The sequence below is a fragment of the Dendropsophus ebraccatus genome, chromosome 14 (assembly GCF_027789765.1).
Source record: "Dendropsophus ebraccatus isolate aDenEbr1 chromosome 14, aDenEbr1.pat, whole genome shotgun sequence".
Classification (NCBI taxonomy): Eukaryota; Metazoa; Chordata; class Amphibia; order Anura; family Hylidae; genus Dendropsophus; species Dendropsophus ebraccatus.
This window is the reverse complement of record NC_091467.1, coordinates 56,763,154-56,790,586: the sequence shown is the minus strand read 5'-3', so window position 1 is coordinate 56,790,586 and position 27,433 is coordinate 56,763,154. Positions and strand designations below refer to the sequence as shown.

The window sequence follows — 27,433 nt, the reverse complement described above, 5'->3', positions numbered from 1 at the left end:
TAGAAGTATACTTGTGCCCATGTTTTGACCTTTGTTTTTGTCGTACAACCTGTTGCCCTACAGTGTGGGGTAACCCATCCTAACAGAGTGACACATGCCCCAGACCTTGTTACCCGAGTTGAGCAGGGTGGCCAAATTACCTGGTTACACCTGCACTGTGAGATAGAGTACGTAGGCTTGTAGCAACTTTGCTCTATCCGGATGGAGTGAGTTGGGGTGTTCTCTGACTTGTCCTCTCTTAAGTAGTTGGATCAAAAATAGCGTCTAGAAGAAAAGTCTCCCATGTGCGTCCGTCCACTACCACACTCTTGACTAGACTAGACTACACTGGACACTGACTAAGTGTGGGTGTGTACTTCCTCTCCCTATGTGACAAAATCCTACAGGATGTATTATGTCCCCTGTGAGCGGTGGAGAAGGAAGTGTAAAGAGAGAAAGGAGAATAGAGATAGGTGAAGAAGAGAAGAGAGCTCTTTTTGGTGCGTGAGTTCTAACAAACAATAACCCCTTGTTTACTAGAGCTGTGCAACATACAAGTGCATATACAGATAATAGCGACATCTAGTGGTAAAACTTAAATACGACTTCATTACCACGTTTACTTGACGTACAGGCTATTGCGAGGGGTGTATAAAGTAGCAACACCCGTGGTGGGGCACCACACATGTATAGCAATAACTCTGTATTTTCACACTGATGATGTACCAGTCTGGTACATGAAATCTTACTCTGTGGAAATTAGCGGATAGTAGATGTAAGAATATAAATATGACTTCATTACCACGTTTACTTGAAGTACAGGCTATTGCAAGGGGTGTATAAAGTAGCAAGACCTGTGGTGGGGCACCACACATGTATAGCAATAACTCTGTATTTTCACACTGATGTATCAGTCTGGTACATGGAATCTTACTCTGTGGAAATTAGACATAAGAATATAAATAACGTCCATTATGGTGCTGTTGACACTTGTCACAAGTTTTTTGTCCAGATCTTTCCCAAATATTTTGCTTTCAGCTTCTTTCCATGTTTTTAAGCTTCAGTTATATGTTGTTTAGTTCATTAACAAACAATGTGACGGTCCAGGTGCACCCTCTGCTGGTAGTTCAGAATAATACAATAAACTAAGTACCCTGACTTTAGACTGGAATTAATAGGTATTTTACATATATGAAATATATTCCATTTACAAGTATATAACAGTTTGCCCAACTTTTACATACCATATATCTAACCAAAACAAAACATGTTATTTAGTTCTATGTGAGAAAATCTCATTAACAATCGGTGGACAGATTTGATGCTCCCCTTTACAGTGCAGTGTAAACTGTATGCACACGTATCTTATGATGGGAATCCACCAATAGGAACATAGAAACAGATTATTCTTCAGAAACTGACCAAAGACTGACACAAAGAAAACAAAGGGCGGAAAAGGGAGGGGATTTTTAAAGGGCAAAGGAAGAGGTAAAACACTGGGAATTCTCAGTAGATTCTCTCCCAGGGGACTACAAAATAACGCATCATGTGAAGTGGTACCTCATCTGTACCCTCATTGCAAACCTTTTTTTTTTTTTAGAACCCGAGGCTTCTCAGGAACCCCAAGCCCAGCGGCAAAAAATAATTAGCCCTCCCAAAACACGCTACAGTTTATTATACCTTTACAAAAAGTGTCCTTAGGCTATGTGACCTCTAGATGCTGTATATGTTTTTTTTGTGGTAATTTATATGCTTAATGGCATTTATTGTTTACATAGCCCGAAGACTTATATATTATATAGCCCCCCTCAGCCAGGTTAGTTGGGGTGTGGTTAGTGGGGTGGGGGCAGGGCTAGAGGGGCGTGGTTAGCAAGGGGCCCACAATTTCTGAACCGCTCGGGGCCAATGGTATCCTTAATCCGCCCCTGTCTAAGCTCCATCATCAATGTAAGAGGATAAATAAAAGTAACATGAAAACACTTCATCACATGGTCAGGGACAAGTGTACATGCAGCTTTTTAGTAGAGATGATCGAAAATCGGAAATTGTCAGGTTCAATCGAACTCGAACCTTCGTCATTTGATTCCCGATGCCTTCCCGTTCCGTGGGGAAGGCGGAGACAGCCAGAGTACCTCCTGGAAAACAGGGATACAGCCTATTACCTAGGCTGTATCCCTGTTTTCCAGGCGGTACTCGGGCTGGCTCCGCCTTCCCCACGGAACGGGAAGGCATTGGGAATCAAATAATGAAGGTTTAAGTAGGTTCTTCTTCGATCGAACCTGATAATCCCTGATGTTCGATCATCTCTACTTTTCAGCTGGAGACAAGTATACAGTACCACTGTACCTCCCAAGTGTCCCTCTTTTGGAGGGACAGTCCCTAGCCATGTCCCTCTTTGCCCCTTACATGTCCCTCTTTTTGACCTTAGAATTAGATTTGAATGAATAGACTGTTTATCTTGCTCTAGAAAGTGTCTGGTTTCTTCCTGTATAATAGACCCAGACCTGCATATTATACCGTCATGTGGTGCACGATGGATCCTAAACATTGTTATATTCACATGAATCATGGGACATTATGGCCCCTTTAACAAATCTTGTCACACATGCAGATCATATTAACCCATTGTGCATCTATGTCACCTATTTGAGAGCGGGTCCCTGCAAACGTGAAAAGTTACTGAAACACATTCACAATCCTGTCTGTGGTTACTATGTGTGAATGGGACTTAAAGCAAATGTACCATCAGGTATTTTCGCTTTAAAGGAGAAGTCCGTCGAAAAGTGCTTTTTTCCCTGCACTCACCACTGCATCAAGGCAATATGTAATCACTGTATGGTGGAAATAGTGTGATAAGATAACTACCGTATGTATTGGGGCTCTTAACACAGTGTGGGGGCACCTTCAGGGCAGTATACGATTCTTCGGATAAAACGTATGCTATATCAGTCGTCTCAAACTACACACTGCCTCAGAAATGGTTTCTAGAATGAATGCTAGAATTAGGTAAGAGAGAGAAGTCCATGTCCTCGCAAATCTGAGCTCATGAGGGAACGTCGCCTGATACACAAAATACTGTGGGAGATGCCCCGGGGACTCAGATAACCTATATGTATCAAGACATAAATGGTTTGCTAAGAAAAATATTGTTAGTTTGATGATGTGTTCCTTTGTATTTGCTGACTGAATATTCTTACTCTCAGTTTTGTCTTTATTGGGACTTGTTGCTTTCCTGTTACAGAAGAGTGAAGCAAGGAAGAAAAAGGAACAAAGAATACAACTAAGAACGGCTCTATGATTCAAAGGACTTAGTTTATTGTCTTGTTTTTATGCAAATATACATTGTTTTTCCAGGCCCCACATGGCACATGTTTCTGATTACAATTGCTGTTCATATGAAACTATAACAATAATAAAAAATGATTTGATTAAAAAAAAAAACATCCAGTAGGTGGCGCTGCTGTGTAGCAGGTGATGTATTACAGCTGGAAGTGTTCAGGAAGCAGTTGCAGGTGGAGAAGAAGCAGAGCTGGAGATCTCCCTGTAGCGGTCAACAGTCCTTGAGACTTCTGTAGTTATTGAGGCTTCTCCACTTTTTCCTATTATTTCTATTTCTGGTAGATGTTATAGGTGACTCCTCATTCTGATGCCCTAACAACCCCTATCACCCTGACGCTCTGACAACCCCCCTCCCTTCTCCCTAAGCCCCCCTCCCCCCATCATCATCCTTTTCAATAATATCCTGACGCTCTGACAACCGTAACCCCCCCACCTTTTCCCTAAGCCCCCATCCCCCCATCATCATCATCATCCTCGTCAATCATATCCTGATGCTCTGAAAACCCCAACCTCCCCTCCCTTCTCCCCAAACCCCCCTCCCCCCCAATCATTACATCATCGTCAATCATATCCTAACACTCTGACAAACCTTCTGCCCCCTCCCCCAATCATCATTCTCGTCAATCCTATCCTGACGCTCTAACAACCCCAACCCCCCTCCCTTCTCCCTTAGCCCCCCTCCCCCATCATCATCCTCGTCAATCATATCTTGACGCTCTGACAACCCCAACCCCCCCCCCTCCCTTCTCCCTTAGCCCCCCTCCCCCCCATCATCATCCTTGTCAATCATATCCGAACGCTCTGACAACCCCAACCCCCCTCCCTTCTCCCTAAGCCCCCCCTCCCTTCTCCCTTAGCCCCCCTCCCCCCATCATTATCCTCGTTAATCATATAAGGTAAATGATACCTCCGGATGGTATTGCTTTCTGATTTGCCCTTAGACATTATTTTTGACTTCTTCTTTTAAAACTTTTGAAGGTTTTCAGTCCTCTCTTTCACCTTTTCCATATTGAAGGGGAATCCGAGTCCTGTATATGAGGGTAATATATTCTGCAGATGATATTAGCTCCTCATTTGCCTCTAAATGACTTTGCAGCCTCCTCTTCTTCATGAGACTTGTATTGGTTTCTTCTTCTCTTCTTCAGGATCCACAGACTGATCGCTCCTCCTCTGTGACATGCTCCATCATCTTCCTCATCAATCATATCCTGACGCTCTGACAACCCCAACTCCCCTCCCTTCTCCCTAAGCCCCCCTCCCCCCATCATCATCCTTTTCAATTATATCCTGACGCTCTGACAACCCCAACCCCCCTCCCTTCTCCCTTAGCCCCCCTCCCTTCTCCCTAAGCCCCCCTCCCCCCATCCTTGTCAATCATATCCTGAAACTCTGACAACCCCCCTCCCTTCTCCCTAAGCCCCCCTCCCCCATCATCATCCTCGTCAATTATATCCTGACACTCTGACAACCCCCCTCCCTTCTCCCTTAGCCCCCCTCCCCCCATCCTTGTCAATCAATTCCTGAGGCTCTGACAACCCCAACCCCCCTCCCTTCTCCCTAAGCCCCCCTCCCCCCATCATTATCCTTTTCAATTATATCCTGACGCTCTGACAACCCCCCTCCCTTCTCCCTTAACCCCCCTCCCTTCTCCCTAAGCCCCCCTCCCCCCATTCTTGTCAATCAAATCCTGAGGCTCTGACAACCCCAACCCCCCTCCCTTCTCCCTAAGCCCCCCTCCCCCCCATCATCATCCTTTTCAATTATATCCTGACGCTCTGACAACCCCCCTCCCTTCTCCCTTAGCCCCCCTCCCCCATCCTTGTCAATCAATTCCTGAGGCTCTGACAACCCCAACCCCCCTCCCTTCTCCCTAAGCCCCCCTCCCCCCATCATCATCCTTTTCAATTATATCCTGACGCTCTGACAACCCCCCTCCCTTCTCCCTTAGCCCCCCTCCCTTCTCCCTAAGCCCCCCTCCCCCCATTCTTGTCAATCAAATCCTGAGGCTCTGACAACCCCAACCCCCCTCCCTTCTCCCTAAGCCCCCCTCCCCCCATCATCATCCTTTTCAATTATATCCTGACGCTCTGACAACCCCAACCCCCCTCCTTTCTCCCTAAGCCCCCCTCCCCCCATCCTTGTCAATCATATCCTGAAACTCTGACAACCCCCCTCCCTTCTCCCTAAGCCCCCCTCCCCCATCATCATCCTCGTCAATTATATCCTGACACTCTGACAACCCCCCTCCCTTCTCCCTTAGCCCCCCTCCCTTCTCCCTAAGCCCCCCTCCCCCCATCCTTGTCAATCAATTCCTGAGGCTCTGACAACCCCAACCCCCCTCCCTTCTCCCTAAGCCCCCCTCCCCCCATCATCATCCTTTTCAATTATATCCTGACGCTCTGACAACCCCCCTCCCTTCTCCCTTAGCCCCCCTCCCTTCTCCCTAAGCCCCCCTCCCCCCATCCTTGTCAATCAATTCCTGAGGCTCTGACAACCCCAACCCCCCTCCCTTCTCCCTTAGCCCCCCTCCGCCCATCATTATCCTCGTTAATCATATAAGGTAAATGATACCTCCGGATGGTATTGCTTTCTGATTTGCCCTTAGACATTAGTTGTGACTTCTTCTTTAAAAACTTCTGAAGGTTTTCAGTCCTCTCTTTCACTTTTTCCATATTGAAGGGGAATCCGAGTCCTGTATATGAGGGTAATATATTCTGCAGATGATATTAGCTCCTCATTTGCCTCTAAATGTCTTTGCAGCCTCCTCTTCTTCATGAGACTTGTACATTTGTTGAGTCTTCTCTTCCTAGTATTAAATACAGCATCCTCCTCATTTGCCTCTAGATGTTATGGGCGCCTCCTCCAATCCATGTGACTCTTGTTGGTGTTAAGTTTATCATTTCAATGGATGTGGACCCACTGTGTTACCTTACCGGATTGACTTTGGGCCAAACTCGGGAGCGGGGTCTAAGTATCCACTAGGTTTTCACCCTTTATCCCGCTCCAGGATGCGGAAGCTGGACTTAGGTACCAGGTCGCTTCACGAGAGTGGTCCCGGTTAAGGTAACGGCTGGCCAGGTAGGTCAGACAGCGCCGGTGCCAAGTATTGGGGAGACAGGCAGAGGTGAGGGGATTAGACAGCTGGAAGCCCTGCCAATTCCGAGAACCTAGTAAGACTGACACTGATCCTACTCTTTCTCTTCTTGCCATCTGTGCTGGTTTCTTCTTCTCTTCTTCAGGATCCACAGACTGACCGCTCCTCCTCTGTGACATGCTCCTCCCAGGAATAACATCTATTGGGTGGAAAAAAACACAAACATAAATATTATAAATATCTCCCTCTCCCCCAACCAATGTATTAAGCATCCCCACTGTTACTTAGGCCCCCTCCTCCCCACATTTTGACTTCCCCCTTGGTAGTTTGCCCCCCTCCCCCCATGTAGGCAACCCCTTGTTACTTAGCACCTCTTCATCAGGTAGTGATGGTATTTACCCCCCCTCCCCATGTAGGCATCACGCTGTTACTTAGCTCCTCTTCCCCCCTATGTAGTGGGCACCTCCACTTTTAGTTAGGCCCCCTCTAAAGGGCAGCACACATGCGGCGTATCTTCTCCATGCTCTGAGCACATTCATGTGCCTGAGAGTGCTGCCTGCAGCCACAAGGATAGTTGGCAGCCCGGGGAGCCTATAGCTCCTCTCTCTCTCAGTGATGCTCAGTGCTCCATTTATCTGTGAGCACTCGTAATGGCCCTAGTGGCACCTGGTGCTGATGCCAGCACGGGGGGAGCGGGACACACATAACAGGATATTACCCCAAAATTGTGAATGTCCCACCAGACCCAGGACGGTTGGGAGGTATGGAACAGCTATGTATATCTCTGGTCTCCTTAAACCATCCCTAGGCCCAGACAGTTGGGATCAGTAAACTTATACAAAGATGGGATGGCAAAGTAGTACTTTTCTAGTGACAATCTTACATAACTGTGGGCTGGTGACCAATATAAATAGAATTTAATTACCCACAAAGGTTTATGAGCCCACAACAATTCCTGTGTCACTGCTCACTAAAACATTACAAAATATGAAATACAGTAGTTTACCAATATCAGAAAATTATGTGAATTTAAAACCACATCCACTAGATGGCGCTGGTGTATCGGTAAAGTGCACATGACTTGTATGACTACACATTGGATTTCCAGCATACATTCCCAGACTGTGCTTGTAAGTCTGTCTTCCTGCTGCTACTGCTTGTCCCCGCTGCCCCCAGCAAGCGACCGATGCCGACTGAGCCATCAACCACTCGCTTCTCCCTGCACAAATAACATGGTGTGATGCTGGTGTGAGAGAGCTGCCATACTACACAGCGGCCACTAGATGGAGCCCCTACAATCTATACCTGAAAGCCGAGCTTCTCGCTGATCCCTGCAGATCTGCCTCTGGCTGCTGTAATTCCGGAGCCCTCATCCTGGAAACTGACTTCTGACCTCTCTTATTTTGGCTTCTCATCCATCAGATGGGCTTCAGGGCTGTTGGACCTCCTCCCCCTCCAGGGTTAGTGGCCGTTGTAGAACTCTGATGACATCACGAACAGTCAGTGATACATATATAGGAAATTTGCATATAGTCATGTGACAGGGGAGAAAGGGGAGGAGCTTACAGGCGCAGAGGCGGTGCTTATACATAGTGTCACTGGGCGGGGGAGGGCTGTTCCAGTATAGTCATGGCTATGTACAGTATAAGGGATATGGCCTGAACGTCATTGTGTGCTCAGTATAAGTGTTGTGCACTCACCTTTTCAGCTAGAGACAAGTATACACTACCACCGTACCTCCCAAGTGTCCCTCTTTTGGAGGGACAGTCCCTACTTTTGAGCCAAGTCCCTCCTTTTGACCTAAGAATAACAGCGATTTGGTTCTTATAAGGATCAGCGTTTAGACAAATAAATCGTTAGAAAAATCGTTTGAAAGTCCGTAAGAAAAATCGTTATTGCGATCGTTTTTAAGATTGCTTAAGCCCATCTTTTACATAGGGTAAATCGGTTTAAGACTGTTTACACGAAGCGATCTGCGAACAACGAACAATGATTTAAGAACATATTGAAAGATCAAAATGAACGATTTCTCGCTCGTCGTTTGCTGTGTTTACACGGTACGATTATCGCTCAAATGTGATCGTTTATGCGAAAATAATCGTTCCGTGTAAACACAGCATAAGTCTATGGAAGCAGCACAGGTGCATGGAGATGATGCAGATAATGTCTCCTGGGGGTCAGGTTACCAAGTCTATGGACAGCTATCCCGAGATTACATGTCCTGTGTCTACAAAGAGGGGGAAAGAGGGAGCTGAGCGTGGTCAGAGAGAACACAGAGAAGATGAATTTATATCTCCAGAGCGGATAAGTATGAGAAAAAAAACAGGGAAAGGGTACAAGATATTAGACATAGGGTGGTATTGGGATGGGGGATTGTTTAGAATATTATTTTTGTTACCCAGATAATCCCTTTAAAATGGCCCACAGGACGTTGCAGTAAATTATAACATGGGCGGTCCAAACGGACGCCCGAACCAACCATAATATAATCTTTAGGACACAGGCAGCGTGATGACATGATCACACACGTCCTGCGACCAATGGAGCACGTCCCGGCCCAGTCTCCTGGCAGCAGAGGGGCTGGAGGAGGGTAATATGTGGCACAATTGGTAGAATTATTGGGGAAATTAGGCCCAGTAATTGTGTCATGGAAAGGCACTTGCACAGGAGCGCCCTCCTTAGGCCCAAGGCAGCTGCCCACTCCCTTCCTCCCTCCCTCCTTGCCCCCCTGCCCAGAGCAAACTACTGCCTAGCCCCCCTAACCCCAGTGAGACCACCCTGAGCAGTAGGTGATTCCAGGACGTTACACTTTCCTATACAATGCCTGTGTTCTCTAGCGCCTCTAGTGGCCGCAATGGATACTACGGTTGGCAGCCGGATTCGCTTCCTGTGCCGGAGGCTGAGGGGTACACGGGGTCACACGGATGGAGTCGCAGGGAGCGGTACAAAGCAGCGCAGGTGAGAATGACAGGTGACATCCCCCGGGGTGACAGCCATGGTCTGTGATGAGGCGGTAACACCCCGCTCCCCTGATCACATGACCGCCGGGCTCCGGTAACGGGTGTCCCCGCTCTCTCTCTCCTGCAGTACGGGCGGATTTCGGAGCGTATTCTCCCCCGGGCTCCACTCGGAAGCGGCACATCCGTTTCGCGGCTCACCATGACATTCTGCTGCTGCGGGAGGTCATCCACCACAACCCGTTCTGGGTGCGGGAGTTCGGGCAGGTGTGGGCGGCGGTGGCCGAGAGGATGAGCAGCGCCCTGCAGAGTGAGGGCTTCGAGGTGGACGGGAGGAGGTGCCGGGAGAGGACGGCGCTGCTGCTGGACTACTACAAGCGGCACAACTACGGCATGCTGCGCAGGTATCTACTACTACTACTACTACTCCCATCATCACTGCTACTACTACTCCCATCATCACTGCTACTACTCCCATCACTACTACAAGCGGCACAACTACGGCATGCTGCGCAGGTATCTACTACTACTACTACTCCCATCATCACTGCTACTACTACTCCCATCACTACTACAAGCGGCACAACTACGGCATGCTGCGCAGGTATCTACTACTACTACTACTACTCCCATCATCATTACTACTACCCCCATCACTACTACAAGCGGCACAACTACGGCATGCTGCGCAGGTATCTACTACTACTACTACTACTCCCATCATCATTACTGCTACTACTACCCCCATCACTACTACAAGCGGCACAACTACGGCATGCTGCGCAGGTATCTACTACTACTACTCCCATCATCACTACTACTACTACTACTCCCATCACTACTACAAGCGGCACAACTACGGCATGCTGCGCAGGTATCTACTACTACTACTACTCCCATCATCATTACTACTACCCCCATCACTACTACAAGCGGCACAACTACGGCATGCTGCGCAGGTATCTACTACTACTACTCCCATCATCACTACTACTACTACTACTCCCATCACTACTACAAGCGGCACAACTACGACATGCTGCGCAGGTATCTACTACTACTACTACTCCCATCATCATTACTACTACCCCCATCATCACTACTACTACTACTACTCCCATCACTACTACAAGCGGCACAACTACGGCATGCTGCGCAGGTATCTACTACTACTACTACTCCCATCATCATTACTACTACCCCCATCACTACTACAAGCGGCACAACTACGGCATGCTGCGCAGGTATCTACTACTACTACTCCCATCATCACTACTACTACTACTACTCCCATCACTACTACAAGCGGCACAACTACGGCATGCTGCGCAGGTATCTACTACTACTACTACCACCATCATCACTACTACTACTACTCCCATCATCACTGCTACTACTACTCCCATCACTACTACTACTATTCCCATCATCACTGCTACTACTCCCATCACTACTACAAGCGGCACAACTACGGCATGCTGCGCAGGTATCTACTACTACTCCCATCATCATCACTGCTACTACTACTACTCCCATCACTACTACAAGCGGCACAACTACGGCATGCTGCGCAGGTATCTACTACTACTCCCATCATCATTACTACTACTACTCCCATCATCACTACTACTCCTCCTCCCATCATCACTGCTACTACTCCCATCACACTACAAGCGGCACAACTACGGCATGCTGCGCAGGTATCTACTACTACTCCCATCATCATCACTACTACTACTCCCATCACTACTACAAGCGGCACAACTACGGCATGCTGCGCAGGTATCTACTACTACTACTACTACCCCCATCATCACTGCTACTACTACTACCCCCATCATCACTACTACTACTCCCATCACTACTACAAGCGGCACAACTTCGGCATGCTGCGCAGGTATCTACTACTACTACTCCCATCATCACTACTACTACTCCCATCACTACTACAAGCGGCACAACTACGGCATGCTGCGCAGGTATCTACTACTACTCCCATCATCATCACTACTACTACTACTCCCATCACTACTACAAGCGGCACAACTACGGCATGCTGCGCAGGTATCTACTACTACTCCCATCATCATCACTACTACTACTCCCATCACTACTACAAGCGGCACAACTACGGCATGCTGCGCAGGTATCTACTACTACTACTACTACTACCCCCATCATCACTGCTACTACTACTACCCCCATCATCACTACTACTACTCCCATCACTACTACAAGCGGCACAACTTCGGCATGCTGCGCAGGTATCTACTACTACTACTCCCATCATCACTACTACTACTCCCATCACTACTACAAGCGGCACAACTACGGCATGCTGCGCAGGTATCTACTACTACTACCACCCCCATCATCACTACTACTACTACTACTCCCGTAATCACTGCTACTACTACTCCCATCATCACTACTACTACTCCCATCATCACTGCTGCTACTATTCCCATCATCACTGCTACTACTACCCCCATCACTACTACAAGCAGCACAACTACAGCATGCTGCGCAGGTATCTACTACTACCCCCATCATCACTGCTACTACTACTACTCCCATCACTACTACAAGCGGCACTACTAAAGCATCCTGCGCAGGTATCTACAACTACTACTCCCATCATCACTGCTACTACTACTACTCCCATCATCACTACTACTACTCCCATCATCACTGCTACTACTACTCCCATCATCACTACTACTACTCCCATCATCATCACTGCTACTACTATTCCCATCATCACTGCTACTACTACTCCCATCATCACTGCTGCTACTACTACTCCCATCACTACTACAAGCGGCACAACTACGGCATGCTGTGCAGGTATCTACTACTACTACCCCCATCATTACTGCTACTACTACTCCTCCCATCACTACTACAAGCGGCACTACTACAGCATCCTGCGCAGGTATCACTACTACTACTCCAATCACTGCTACTACTACTCCCATCACTACTACAAGCAGCACAACTACAGCATGCTGCGCAGGTATCTACTACTACCCCCATCATCACTGCTACTACTACTACTCCCATCACTACTACAAGCGGCACTACTAAAGCATCCTGCGCAGGTATCTACAACTACTACTCCCATCATCACTGCTACTACTACTACTCCCATCATCACTACTACTACTCCCATCATCACTGCTACTACTACTCCCATCATCACTACTACTACTCCCATCATCATCACTGCTACTACTATTCCCATCATCACTGCTACTACTACTCCCATCATCACTGCTGCTACTACTACTCCCATCACTACTACAAGCGGCACAACTACGGCATGCTGTGCAGGTATCTACTACTACTACCCCCATCATTACTGCTACTACTACTCCTCCCATCACTACTACAAGCGGCACTACTACAGCATCCTGCGCAGGTATCACTACTACTACTCCAATCACTGCTACTACTACTCCCATCACTACTACAAGTGGCACAACTACAGCATGCTGCGCGGGTATCACTACTACTACCCCCATCATCCCTACTACTACTACAAGCAGCACAACTACAGCATGCTGCACAGGTATCACTACTACTACTACCCCCATCATCACTGCTACTACTACCCCCATCACTACTACAAGCGGCACAACTACAGTATGCTGCACAGGTGTCACTACTACTCCCATCACGGCTACTACTACTCCCATCACTACTACAAGCGGCACAACTACAGCATGCTGCGCAGGTATCACTATTACTACCCCATCATTCCTACTACTACTCCCATCACTACTACAAGCGGCAGAACTTTACCATGCTGCGCAGGTATCACTACTACTACCCCCATAATCACTGCTACTACTACTCCCATCACTACTACAAGCGGCAGAACTTTACCATGCTGCGCAGGTATCACTACTACTACCCCCATCATCACTGCTACTACTACTCCCATCACTACTACAAGCGGCACAACTACAGCATGCTGCGCAGGTATCACTACTACTACTCCCATCATCACTGCTACTACTACTCCCATCACTACTACAAGCGGCACAACTACAGCATGCTGCGCAGGTATCACTACTACTACCCCCATCATCACTGCTACTACTACTCCCATCACTACTACAAGCGGCACAACTACAGCATGCTGCGCAGGTATCACTACTACTACCCCCATCATCACTGCTACTACTAACCCCATCACTACTACTACTACATTCACTGCTACTACTACTCCCATCACTACTACAAGCGGCACAACTACAGCATGCTGCGCAGGTATCACTACTACTACCCCCATCATTACTGCTACTACTACTCCCATCACTACTACAAGCAGCACAACTACAGCATGCTGTGCCCGTATCTACTACTACTACTACTACTACCCCCATCACTACTACAAGCGGCACAACTACTCAATGCCGCGCAGGTATCACTACTACCTTAATCACTGCTACTACTACTCCTATCACTACTACAAGCGGCACAACTACAGCATGCTGCGCAGAAATCACTACTACTACTCCCATCACTGCTACTACTACCCCCATCTCTACTACTACTCCCATCACTACTACAAGCGGAACAACTACTCAATGCTGCGCAGGTATCACTACTACTACCCTAATCACTGCTACTACTACTCCTATCACTACTACAAGCGGCACAACTACACCATGCTGCGCAGGTGGTGCCTCCCACTACTACTCCCATCACTGCTACTACTACTCCCATCTAGGGATGTCACAATACCAGAATTTTGAGTTCGATACCGATACCAGCTTTTTTATTTCGATACTCAATACCAATTCGATACTAAATAAAGTTAAAAAAAAATAAGTAACAATACAAATATAAGCGATATACTCATTTATGTGATTTTTGATAACTTTGTTACATTTTATAGTTCGGACAATTACGCATGCAATGGATGTCAAACATGTATGTTCCTTTTCTTCCACTTTTTTTTTTTAAAAAAAAAAAAGCAAAAGGGATTATTAGAACCTTTTATTGTGATTTTTTAAATTTTTTAATAACACTTTTTAATTCCCCTCAACCCTGCAGCATAACTCCCTGTGCACAACAGCGTACCTCCTTGTGCACTACAACTCCCATCATACCTTCTTATGCACTACAACTCCCATCATACCTTCTTATGGGGATTTGTAGTGCACACGGAGGTATGCTGGAAGTAGTAGTGCATAAGAAGATATGCTGGGAGTTGTAGTGCCCAAGGAGGCATGCTGGGAGTTGTAGTGCCCAAGGAGGCATGCTGGGATGTTGTGTCGGGAGGCTTCTGCTCCACAACTGCAACTCTCAGCATACCTTCTTGTGCACTACAACTCCCAGAATACCCCCTTTGTGCACTACAAATCACCATAAGAAGGTATGCTGGGAGTTGTAGTGGACACTGAGGTATGCTGGGAGTTGTAGTGCACAAGAAGGTATGCCGTGATTTGTTGTATCAGGAGGCTGCTAATGCAAAACTGAAACTCCCAGCATACCTCCTTGTGCACTACAACCCCCAGCATACCTCTTTATGCACAAAAAGGTATGCTGGGGGTTGTAGTGCACAAGGAGGTATGCTGCTGGGAGTTGTAGTGCGTTAGCAGCCTCCTGACACGACTCTCAGCAGCATGCCTTCTTGTGCACTACAACTCCCAGCATACCTCCCTGTTCACAAAGAGGTATGCTGGGGGGTTGTAGTGAACAAGGAGGTATGCTGCTGGGAGTTGTAGTGCGTTAGCAGCCTCCTGACACAACAACTCCCAGCATACCTCCTTGTGCACAACAACTCCCCAGAAGAAGCTATGCTGGGAGTTGTTGTGTCACTGTACCCGGGGGAAGGGTGGTGGTGGGGGATCGGGCAGGTGCGGGGGACCATGCTGCACGGGCGGGTGCGGGGGACCATGCTGCACAGGCGGGTGCGGGGGACCATGCTGCACGGGCGGGTGTGGGGGACCATGCTGCACGGGCGGGTGCGGGGGACCATGCTGCACGGGCGGGTGCGGGGGACCATGCTGCAAGGGCGGGTGCGGGGGACCATGCTGCACGGGCGGGTGCGGGGGACCATGCTGCTCGGGGCGGGTGCGGAACTGGCAGGTGCTGGATGGTGGGGAACTGCCGGGTGGGAATGGAATAGTTAGATGACTGCCGCCCGAACACGCTCGCGGGCCGCAGTCATTAGCAGTGGGGGCCGCTCCATATGCAGCAGACTCCTGCTGCATATGGAGCGGCTCGGGAAGGGTTAAATGCTGCTGTCAGTTGTGACAGCGGCATTTACCCTGAATAGCCAGCACTAGCGCTCGCTATGTGCCGGCTATTTGAATTTGCCGCCGCCGGGAGCGGAGACCACGTGGGCGGAGGAGGGGACACCAGGGGGCCGGGGGTGGCACACAGAGAACACGTCCGGCGCTCAACTAGCCGCTGCCCGTGTTCTCTGCTCTATACTTTATATTAAGCTGCTCTATTATGCAGCTTAACATAAAGTATCGATACCAGGAAATCCTGGTACCGAACCGTTTTTATGCCCGAAATATCGATAGTAGTATCGATATTTCGGTGCATCGTGCATCACTACTCCCATCACTACTACAAGCGGCACAACTACAGGATGCTGCGCAGGTATCACTACTACTACTCCAATCACTGCTACTACTACCCCCATCACCACTAGTACTACTCCCATCACTGCTATTACTACCCCCATCACTACTACTACTACTACCCCCATCACTACTACAAGCGGCACAACTACACCATGCTGCGCAGGTATCACTACTACTACTCCAATCACTGCTACTACTACTCCCATCACTACTTCAAGCGGCAGAACTACACCATGATGTGCAGGTGACACACCTTACTGCTACTACTACTCCCATCACTGTTACTACTACTCCCATCATTACTACTACTCCCATCATCATTATTCCTACCCCAATCATTACTTCTACTACCCCCATCACTGCTACTAGCACTCCCATCATTACTAGAAGCGGCAGAACTGCACCATGCTGCGCAGGTGACACCTCTTTTTACTACTCCCATCATTACTAGTAGTACTCCCATCTTTACTACTGGTACTCCTACAGTTACCACTAGTACTCCCATCACTGCTACTGATACTCCCATCACTACTACAGTGCCGCTCCCGGAGTGATACTGATACATCATTCTGGGTGGGGAAACCCTCCACTACAGGGCTTCCCCCTCCATAATACAGGGGATGTGGGAATAAGCCCTTAGAGCAATCGCTCCTTGTACTCCCTAGCACATGTGTTCATTCCAGTGCTTTTAGTTCTGTTCCTCCTGGTGCTTTTTTCCACTGATACATCACAGCTAATACTCTCATCATCCACTGGTGTCTGCTTCCTGGTGTTTACAACCTTCTCTACCATTCCCCCTGGTCTTAGTCCTCTGCTTTGCTGGGACACTGATCATACTCCCATGGTGGCTGGTAATAAGGGAGTAGTACTTTCTGTGCTATTACTCCCTTTCCTGCTGGTAACAGCACAGGGGCCTCTGATGCTTTTATCACTACTAATATTCCTATCATTGCAAATCCTCACTCCAACTCTAATATTTCCACTACTAGCATGTCCACAGAGTGCATATTGCACTGGCATTGCTGTGATCATTGTCTGTAGCATCAGGCATGGGGGCTATGAGACCATGCAGGACAGAGCATTTCAGTGTTTACTGACAGCTTTTTAGGAAATTTCACATAATTCACAGCAAAACGGAAACAAGCTGAGAAGTACTGTAGCTCTCTTTCCTTTTAGAGGAGCTTGTTCCTTGCTGCCACCTAGTAGGGGTGGCATTCAATGCTTTATCCCTTTAACCTTGGAACAGTCACATTTGGGTTGCGTTCACACGTACAGGATCTGCAGCAGATTTTAAAGGCCCAGATGTGCTTTGCATTGAATCTGCAACTTCAAATCTGCGCCATCAAATCTGCTGTAGATATTGTACGTGTGAACACACCCTAAGGGCCATATTCCACAGGAACAAATCGGCCCGGTTTGGCCGATTATCGCTCGGTGGAATAGAGAGAACGATCAGCCGATTGTTCATTTAGGGCCAGACTTCAAATCATCGTTCCCCCACCGCGCATCGCTATGGTGGAATAGCGGTGCGCGGCGGGCGACCGACGATTTGAGAAGCGCAGCATACATTACCTGTCAGGTCTTCTCCTCTGCTCTGTCTTCCGCCCCAAGTCCCGTGCGCTCTAGCTTCAGAGTGGCCTGTTAGCTGACGGAGCACTCAGCCAATCACAGGTCGGGACCGCCGCGGCCTGTGATTGGCTGAGTGACCTGTAAGCTGACGGGCCATTCTGAAGCCAGAGCGCGCGGGACCCAGGGCGGAAGACAGAGCGGAGGAGAAGACCTGAGAGGTAATGTATGCTGCAAGGGCTGCAAGGACATCGGTAACGATGTCCCTGCAGCCCTCGCTTAACGATCATCGGCCGTGGAATAGGCCCAGTAAACGAGCGGCGATCTAGCAGATCGCCGCTCGTTTACATCATTGATCGGGCCCGTGAAGAGTGCCTTCACACGTAACGAATCCGCAGCAGATTTCTCCCTGCCCTGTACACTGTATGGGCAGACAAACTCGCAGTGGGATGGAAATCCCGCTGTGAGTATGTCAGCAGCCCACCACCTTAGCGTATAGTTCACCTGCTCCCTGCTTCGGCTTGCTTCAGAGCTCCCCGTGTTTTTATGTCCCACCCAGCCAATCAGTGCGGAGGATGGCGGCATTTCGCGGTGGACAATTCCGCCACTCTTGCTCTGTGTGAACGGCCCTTAAGCTGGGAATTTTTTTTTGTAAAAGCCTAGGAGTGCAATAAAAATGAGAGCATTCTCACCTGTCCCCAATCCATCACATCTTCACTGCTCTTCTCTCCTTCCCGATTCCTTCGAAGTTTCATTCTGGAAGGTGCTCCTGCGCAGCCAATAGCTGAACTTCTAAATCACTTCAGTTCATGGCCCCACAAAAAAGGGTGCCTTCCATCTAAACTGTGCACCATGTGATAAGAGGGTAAATAGGGGTTATCTGAAATACAGCTTCTTTCTTGCAAAAACTGCGCTACGCCTGTCCTCAGGTTGTGCGTGATATTACAGTTTAGCTCCATTTACTTTTAAAGCGACTCTGTACCCACAATCTGACCCCCCCCCCCCCCCCCAAACCACTTGTACCTTCAGATGCTTTTAATCCAAGATCTGTCCTGGGGTCCGTTCAGCAGGTGATGCAGTTATTGTCCTAAAAAAAATACTTTTAAACTTGAAGCCCATGCCAAATGGGAGTATCTGGGCCCTAATCTAGCACCGCCCAGCTGCCCCAATGTACTAATATCCCCTCCATTGATTAGAATCAATGGGGCTGCATCACAGAGGGGAGATCGTCACACTGGGCCCCCCCCCAGTTATCTGTGCCAGGCCAGTGCTTGGTAATAGAGCGGTGCCGTGTTCTCGAACCGGGCGTCAGTTAAAAAAAAAGAAAAGGACAGCGCCACCGGCATCCCCTGATGGTACATTTTATTTAAAGTTTCTTGATTCAGACCAAAAAATAACAAAGTATTAGGGGTCAAAGGGGATAACTGAGGGTTTATTTTTGCGCCATAATTAGTCGTTTTTATTGATACCTTACTTTTTGCAATCAGCAATTTTGCAAGTTGATGGGGTTTTTTTTGCACTTAAACTTTTTACCGTGTGAGATCAGGAATGTGATCATTTAATAGATCCTTTTTTTTTTCTATTTTATAAGGGCGATTTACAAATTATTATGGAATGGATTTCTTTAAATTAAAAAAAAAAACTTTTTTTTTAAACACTTTTGTAGTTGCCCTTCTATGAGCAGTAACATGATTGTTCATAGAAATCCAGATCAGCACTTGATGCTGCCGAGCCTCATTCATAAGTCTGTAGTGCAGGACCGTAATTTCAGACCCAATTACGGAGGTACATCCATAGTGCCTCATAATTCATGGACCACTACATAGAAGATAGTGGGCCATGCCGCAATTGCGGGGCTGTGCTAGACCTGTCCTTTTTTTTACGGCTCTGATATATCCACACATAGGAACCTGTTTACAGGGCCATTGAAATGTATTGGTCCTTAATTCTGTCCGCAATTGTGGACATGTGAATAGGGCCTACAGATGCCTTCGATCCGGCCACTACACTATCTATGACTGGCTTTCAAACAGTCAAAATAGCCAGGTCACTCTTCGCTGGCTATTAGCCACGGCCCTCGCCTGCTGATAACAGTCAGGAGCTGCAGGGTATAGAAAGGGTTTAAGTCGTGAGCCCTCTCTATACCTCTTGACTAACACTATGGCATACCAGTACATCATGTGCGATTAATGGAACTGAGCTGCAAAAACCACCCCCAAACTGAAGCCAGTAGGGGAGCTGTTTATGTATACATGCCATATACATGGATACATGCTGTTCATACCCCAGTAGTTCTGTCCTGTTTCTTTGTCTTGTGCTGTTCTGTCTGCATTCTGTTACATGCCCCACATAACTATTGCATTGTATAAGGCAGCCATGAACTTCTTTGCCTGATACAGAACCCTCTACGCAGGGGTGGCACAGAGGCCATGTATATGGAGAAAGAAGACTTGCTGCAGAAAATTCTGGAACTGGAGTCCGAGAAACGGGAAGTCGGCTCTGATCCACGGCATAGGGACCATATAAGAGACACCCTGTCTGTCACCGTCACTGAGGAGACACAGCGTAGAGCACAGGAGGAGGCTTCTATCCCACCCGGTGCGTACATCGTATTGTAAAGAAATTTTATGTATTCTTATTCAGTTATTTATTGTTAAAGGAAAATTTGCATAGTTCTCGAAACAAACAAATCTATACTTACATGTCCACGCTCCCACTGTGTCCTTTTCCGTGTCTTCAGCCGCCCCGAGCCCGCTGATTGAGGAACAGCGCCACAGTCAGTGATTGGCTGCGCGGGCTGTCACTCTTGTATGACAAGAGAGGGACAGCCTGCTCAGCCAATCACTGGGCGCGGTGCTGTTCCTCAGTCAGTAATTGCCTGAGCAGGCTGGAGGTGGCTCACAGAAGAGGACACCGGGGGAGTGTGGACAAGTGAATACAAGGATTACATTTCAGAAGTACTAAAATATAAATCTTTGCTTTTTGAACAATAGGGTCTACCCCTTTATGTGTTCCAACAAAACTTATTTTTAACTGACTAGTAATGTGTTGGCATATAAAGTTATGTTACTACTATTCTATTCTCTTTGGTGCTTTTCTATTGAGTCTTATGTAAAGTGTCTTCTCTGTTGTCATACTGCTCTGCCTATATATACATCCTATAAGAGAAACTGATCTCAGGGAGACCAGCCAAACGATAACACTGCCGGCTGCCGGTTAAAGCTCTCAATGCAGTGTAATCCTAGGTGCATTGCCCCCTGGAAAACATGAATATGGAAAAGAATAGCCTGTGGAGCCTCATTTAGGGTCAGTTCACACGTACAGACTCGCAGCGTAAATCTCGCTGCGAGTCTGTCGGGTCCTGGCAGTTCCCTGTCACTTGCTTTCAAAACGACCGCTGCGTGTATGTAATTCTGCCGGCTCCTTAACCCCTTTTGCTTCCGCCCGGCTCCCGCTCTGTATACGTTACCTCTCCTCACTGCACGGGGTCCCAGCGTACTGCTCTCCCGCCCGGCCAATCAGTGTGTTGCCCAGCAGTCGTTCAGACAGCTGCGAGTATGTAGTGACAGTGAACCGCCAGGACCTGACAGACTCGCAGCAAGATTTACGCTGCGAGTCTGTACGTGTGACCTGCCCCTTAAGAGTGTCAAAACACAGGACTAGCCAGATATCCCTCGGGAAGGACCCAGCCAAGGGGCGGCTACTGTAGGGAAACCATCAAAACCACCATATTAAGTGGCCCTATAAGTCATTGTAATGACAAGGGAAAAACCAAGGCCAGGTATCCATCCACAGACAACTGTTTTGGGATGTTGCCCCTCATCAGTGTGGAGCAGGATTCTGGCTAGGTGGGAGCAATGCCTAGTAGAGCCATAAGAGAAACAGATCGCTGATCTCAGGAAGACCAGCCAAACCTGCTCCACACTGATAGGGGGCAACACCCCGAAACAGCTGTCTGTGGTTTGATACCTCGCCTTTGTTTTTCCCTTGTCATTACACTGATTTATAGGGCAACTTAATATGGTGGTTTCCATACAGGAGCCACCCCTTGGCTTGGGTCCTTCCCGGAGGGATATCTGGCTAGTCCTGTGTTTTGAGACTCTTAAATGAGGCTCCACAGGCTATTCTTTAGTTTACATCCTGACTTGGTACTTCTGGACACTCTAGCTCTCTCTGTCCTTCTATGTGGGAGGAGCTACAGTGGATGTAGTGGGTGGGGTTATCGTCAGGGTGTAGTGGGAGGGAGATGGAGGTGACTGACTTCACAACTAGTGTACAGCAGGACCAGGAAGCATGTAACAGTATGTACACTACACTAGTAAGGAAGTGCGGCAACAAAGACAACTGAGCAGATAATTTGCATCAGAATTAGAAAGAAGGCATAAAAACCCACAGAAAGCTTGGAGAACCCTGTTAAGGGCTTATACAGTGGTACTTTGGTTCTTGAACACCTCTGAACTCAAACTATTTGATGTTTGAACAACCATTTCCCAGAAGTTATGTTTAGTACATAAACACTTGCTCAGTATCCAAACAAACCCTCCCCTCCCCTTAGTGCGACTCCATTAGTGCTGCGAGGCAGGCCGGTGTTTGAGAAAAGACTGGCCCCTAGCATGGCTACAGTAAAAAATTAAATTGATGTACCTGATGGTACATATGCTTTCAGACTCTGGACACAGGCAGCTGCAAATGAGTGCTGATCAGCTGATCAGCAGTGTTTTTACATGGCATGAGAAATCAACTTTGCAGGGCTGCACAAACAAACCTTGTATTGTTTGTGCAGCCATGGAAACTGACAGCACTGATATACATATATCTGCAGCAGTACATACTTAGTGCACTGCTGCTATGATTCGTCATCCTGTTCTCCAGCTCTCCCGTCCAGCCGCTGTGTCATCAGGCCCCGCCTCATCCGGGTGTCAATTCGGCTGTTTATACAGGGAGATGTGCAGCTGATAATGATAAATTTTGAAGCATGTCCTTTGGACATTGATTCACTGCAATTCACAATACCATGAGTGTTCTCATGGATGGCCACAGGTTTCCTTTTACTAGAGAGTGTTTGTGTGTGTGTGTTTTGTTTTGCTTTTTTTGCAATTTTCTGGATTATAATATCCCTTTTTTTCCTATTTTTCTGTTTGTACACCATCTGTATTACAGTGCTGAAGCTCAAAGTCTATTTGGAAACAGATTTATATACAGCCTTTTCTGACCTAATGAGCATCAACAATTAATCTCTATAACTGAGGCTATGTGAAAAGTCAGGTTCATGGTTTCTATTAATAACATACTGTTCACTAAAATGACCTTATAATTTCCCATTGCACTGATTTCTTACTAGGGCCCATGCAATGTTCTTTGCTGAGAGTTCCAAAACAGCTAAACTTCTCTACTGCAGAACTGACATGGCGGCGTCAATGTAGGAGCACCAAGTTTAAACTGTTTTGCTCTTTAGCTCCCAGCATCATAAAAAATTATAATGCTGAGATTTAAGAGGTCCAAAGCTCCGTCCATTGTATATAGTCAGCTCCTAGACCGTATGGATGTGTGCATAGGTTGCTGCTTGGGCAGACTTTATAGGGGTAGTGCGGCGTTTCAAAATTATTGACTAAATAACACACATTACAAAGTTATACAACTTTGTAATGTGTGTTATGTTAGTGAATGGCCCCCTTCCCCGTGTTCCCCACCCACCCACGCTAGACCCGGAAGTGTGGTGCACTATACTCACCTGATTCGTGTCGACCCCCGTCCGCCATCTTGGGACAGTGATGTCATCTTCGGGAGGCTGACCAAACCGCTCCATCCGTCCCTCATGCCGGCCCCCCTCTGCCGCGTCATCAGCTGCTCAGCCGCAGTTAGCTGAGCACAGTTATGCTCAGCTAATCGCAACTGAGCAGCTGATGACCCCTACCCCTTTAAGCATGTGACCATGCCGGGTCTTCAGTGTCCTCCACAGGAGTATACAAGATCAGTGGAGGACACTGAAGGCGGGGCATGGTCTTATGCTCCTCCATGTCGGCCATGTTATGGACAGAATCACCACAGAGTAGGACAGCACAGCCTGGAGGAGGGGAGTCTGATTTTAGCTCTATGAGGTACACAGGGAGCTGCTGTCAGTATACACAGTGGGGGAGATTTATCAAACATGGTGTAAAGTGAAACTGGCTCAGTTGCCTCTAGCAACCAATCAGATTCCACCTTTCTTTTTCCAAAGAGTCTGTGAGGAATGAAAGGTGGAATCTGATTGGTTGCTAGGGGCAACTGGGCCAAATCTACTTTACACCATGTTTGATAAATCTCCCCCAATGAGTACAGTTACTAATACTGTACACTGAACTATTTTACTATAAAGTGGCCAGTCCCTTTAAGTCAGTGGTTCCCAACCGGGGTGCTGTAAGTATGTGCCAGGGGTGCAGCGGCATTCTAATGGGCATGTTCCATTTAAACATCCCTAGAAGCTCCAGCCGTGTTGTTTCTAGGGATTCCCGCCAGCTGTAATGTTCAGCCTGACCACTTTAGTGCAGATGTAGTGTAGGGTGAGCAGGCTGAACATCAAAAGGAATTGAACAGCAGGACCCATCAGCATCTCGCCTGTCCAATTATTCTCTTATGGTGCGTTTACACAGAGAGATTTATCTGACAGATTTTGGAAGCCAAACCCCGGAATGGATTTAAAAAACAGAGAAATCTCAGTTTTTTCTTTATGACCTCTTCCCTGTTTATGGTCTGTTCCTGGCTTTGGCTTCAAAAATCTGCCAGATAAATCTGCCATTAGGCTGTGGGTCCTTCATGCCCACAGTCTATGAGCTGTGAATGTGATCAGTCCAGCAGGCACAATGATATGATGTCATCACGACTTTTGGGGGATCTCGTCCCCACAGCTCACAGGTTGGAGACCAGAAGATGGAAGGACCCGCTCCATGCATAGATTAGGTGAGTATTATGTTGTCATTCTGTTGTTAGGCCATTATTATATCGGTGGGTGTACAGAAGGGGGCATTGTTATTTGGGGGTGCACAACAGGAAGCATTATTACTATATGGGGTTACACATCAGGGGGCATTATTACTATATGGGGCACAGTAGGGGGCATTATTACTGTATGGGGGGCACAGCAGGGGACATTATTACTATATGGGGGGTACAGCAAAGAATCCTACATTGAGGGAGCCACCCACATACCTACTCGCTTTACTGCATGTGACACCAAACAGCAGATTTACTACTGTTTGGGACCCATATAGGTGGGGGAAAAACAAAAGGAAGTTGCTGTAAGAGTGCAGAGGCTAAGATGTTTGTCTGGCAGGTTCTGAAGTGATAAATTAGCTGAAAGTGAATGTTAAAGATCAAAGAAGACGTCACCTGTGAGTCACTGAATTACATTTTTTGTATTTTGTATGACGTTTGGTGCCCTGAGGTGGAATAGGTTGGGAACCACTGCATTGAGCACTGAGCTGCTAAAGACAGGTCTATGGACTAAAGAGAGCAGGAGCATAGATACAGGAGGTAGCACTGTGCACATGCAGCAGCAGCACAGCACAGCATATGGTACACTAAGCTGGGATACTGAGATAAAAGCCTTAATTTACCTTTCAGGGACATTGCAGATATTTTAGAGGCTTACAGCCCTTAAGTACACAGACTTTCTTTTTTTTCCCCCTCTCTCCTGTACAGAAAAGATGTTAAAGTGGTTATCCAGCGCTACAAGCGCTCGCTGGCCACTTTTCCCCCTACTGTTGTCTCCAGTTCAGGTGCGTTTTGCAATTAAGCTCCATTTACTTCAATGGAACTGAGTTTCAAAACCCCACCCAAACTGGAGACAACAGTAGGGGGAAAGTGGCCATGTTTTTGTAGCGCTGGATATCCCCTTTAAGCCCCACCCCCACTTCCTGTTTTCATTTTTGCTGTCTCTATTAGTAGCGATAGAATTTTCCTGACAACAGGCAGTGAAACAAAAGTCATTATTGGTATTTGAAGTGATTTACAAAAATGTTAGGAACCACAAGGTGGTCAGTTGGAGGGACGTTGTTTGAAATAACAGTGACCATTTAAATTAAGGAACCCCTTTAATGTGACCTTTTTATTAACAGAATACTTCATTTCCTTTCAGTTGTGGAGTCCAAGCAAGAAGATAACAATGCGGGAGACAGAGTACTCAAAAAGCAGGAATGTGAGGGATGCTGCAGCGTGTACGCCCGCATCCTGCAGCACCTAGAGAGGAGAGCAGAAGCAGAGCAGCGTCTGCGGGAGGAGGAACTGGCGCTACGGCGTGAGGAACTACAACTGCAAAGAGAGCGCGCCGCCCTGGAGAGGGAGAGACAGGAGGCCGAGCGCAAGGAGAGGGAAAGACGGTTTGAGCTGGAAAGAGAGGAGAGGCAGGTTATATTGGAGATACTACGAGAGAAGATGATTAAGTGACGGAGCCTGCAGGGCACGCAGCAGACATTCACATGAAGAGCAGAAGTAAACAAAGAGAGTGAATGTAAGCTCTGCTGAGACAGACAGGACAGATGTTTGTAAGGTCACACATAGGGAAGGCAATTCTCTGGGCTTGGTAAAAGGGGAATGAGTGGGGGGGAAGGGGGGAGTGACATAATGAATAATGGCAAAGGAAAGTGTCAAGACCCTGCATACACACAAGAGGGACAAGAAGGCAGGGAGGTGAAACCCAGGTGCCCACAGAAATGCCAAGTTAAGAGAGACTTTGATCCCTGTTATCAGTGGTTGTGCCAGGAACAGCAGAAGTATAACTCATTGGCACAAGCGATGAATTACAAAACACCACCAAGAATGAATAGTCCCTCTACTTCTTGGCACAGACATTCTACTAGTCTTGGCCCAGTGTTTGAGATGACTACTCAATGGGAGTATACTACAGTATGGGAGATGTATATAGTGTACAGACTGAATATTACGTGTCACTGCGTATTAAGCATTTATTTTTGGAACATGTTTATCCATAATAATAAAGTAGTGAGTTATCATTTCTTGCTCTTTTCTTTCTTAAAGGGGTACTCCAGCAAAAATCTTTTTCTTTCAAATCAACTGGTTTCAGAAAGTTATATAGATTTGTAATTTACTTTAAAAATCTCAAGTCTTTCCATGCTTATCAGCTGCTGTATGTTTTGCACGAAGTGGTGTATTCTTTTCCGTCTGACACAGTGCTCTCTGCTGCCACCTCTGTCCAAGACAGAGATGGCAGCAGAGAGCACTGCGAAAACATTTCCTGCAGGACATACAGCAGCTGATAAGTTTGGGAAGACTTAAGATTTGTAAATAGAAATAAATTACAAATCTACAGTTTCTGAAATTAGTTGATTTGAAAGGAAAAAAAAAAAAAAAAAAAAAAAAATCGCTGGAGTACCCCTTTAAAGGAGAAGTCCCACAAACTCTAAAATCGGTGCTGGGGGGGGGGGGATAAAAAACTCACCCCTTCTCGTTGTAGCGCAGATCCCTGGTCCCTTCATAGCACCCTGGGTCTTGCAGGCCTGCTAGCTGCAACGTCAGGACACCGCCCCACTCACTGGCTGGCTGAGCAGGCAATCGCTCAGCCGGTCCGGGATGTTGCTGCTGGAAGACCGTCGCACAAGGGGATAAGTGAGTTCCCTTGTTTGTTTGTTTTTGCTCACCCACCCCCACCCGCCTGTCAGTTTTTTATGTTTGTGGGACTTCCCCTTTAAGCATATCTGGTCACTGTGTAGGGAATGTCCCCAGTATGCCAAACTACCTAATTTACATAGTTAGATTTTGCCATATAATAGAAAACCGGCAGAACTTGCCGCAAACGTTAACAGTTTTATCAGCGTGCAAAGGACACAAGGTACATACCAGTACCAACCTGCTGTTAATCTTCCTTTCCTAAGTATATTTCTGGCACATATATTGGG

The 27,433-nt window shown here is 47.4% G+C and overlaps 1 protein-coding gene and 1 long non-coding RNA gene across 2 annotated transcripts; one reads left to right on the top strand and one right to left on the bottom strand.

The window, feature by feature from the left end:
- Positions 1-5,866: 5,866 nt before the first annotated feature.
- LOC138772622 (uncharacterized) lies at positions 5,867-9,683 on the bottom strand. The gene is made up of 3 exons (XR_011359786.1): positions 9,571-9,683; positions 7,718-7,893; positions 5,867-6,611 (listed from the first exon to the last, which is right to left on the bottom strand). It is a non-coding gene; the product is annotated as an uncharacterized lncRNA (long non-coding RNA).
- Positions 9,275-26,530, top strand: LOC138772621 (uncharacterized). The gene is made up of 4 exons (XM_069953143.1): positions 9,275-9,370; positions 9,500-9,773; positions 19,957-20,141; positions 25,657-26,530. Exons 1-4 carry the CDS (start codon positions 9,337-9,339, stop codon positions 25,962-25,964), a joined length of 801 nt encoding a protein of 266 aa, XP_069809244.1. The 5' UTR covers positions 9,275-9,336; the 3' UTR covers positions 25,965-26,530.
- The last annotated feature ends 903 nt before the right edge of the window (positions 26,531-27,433 follow it).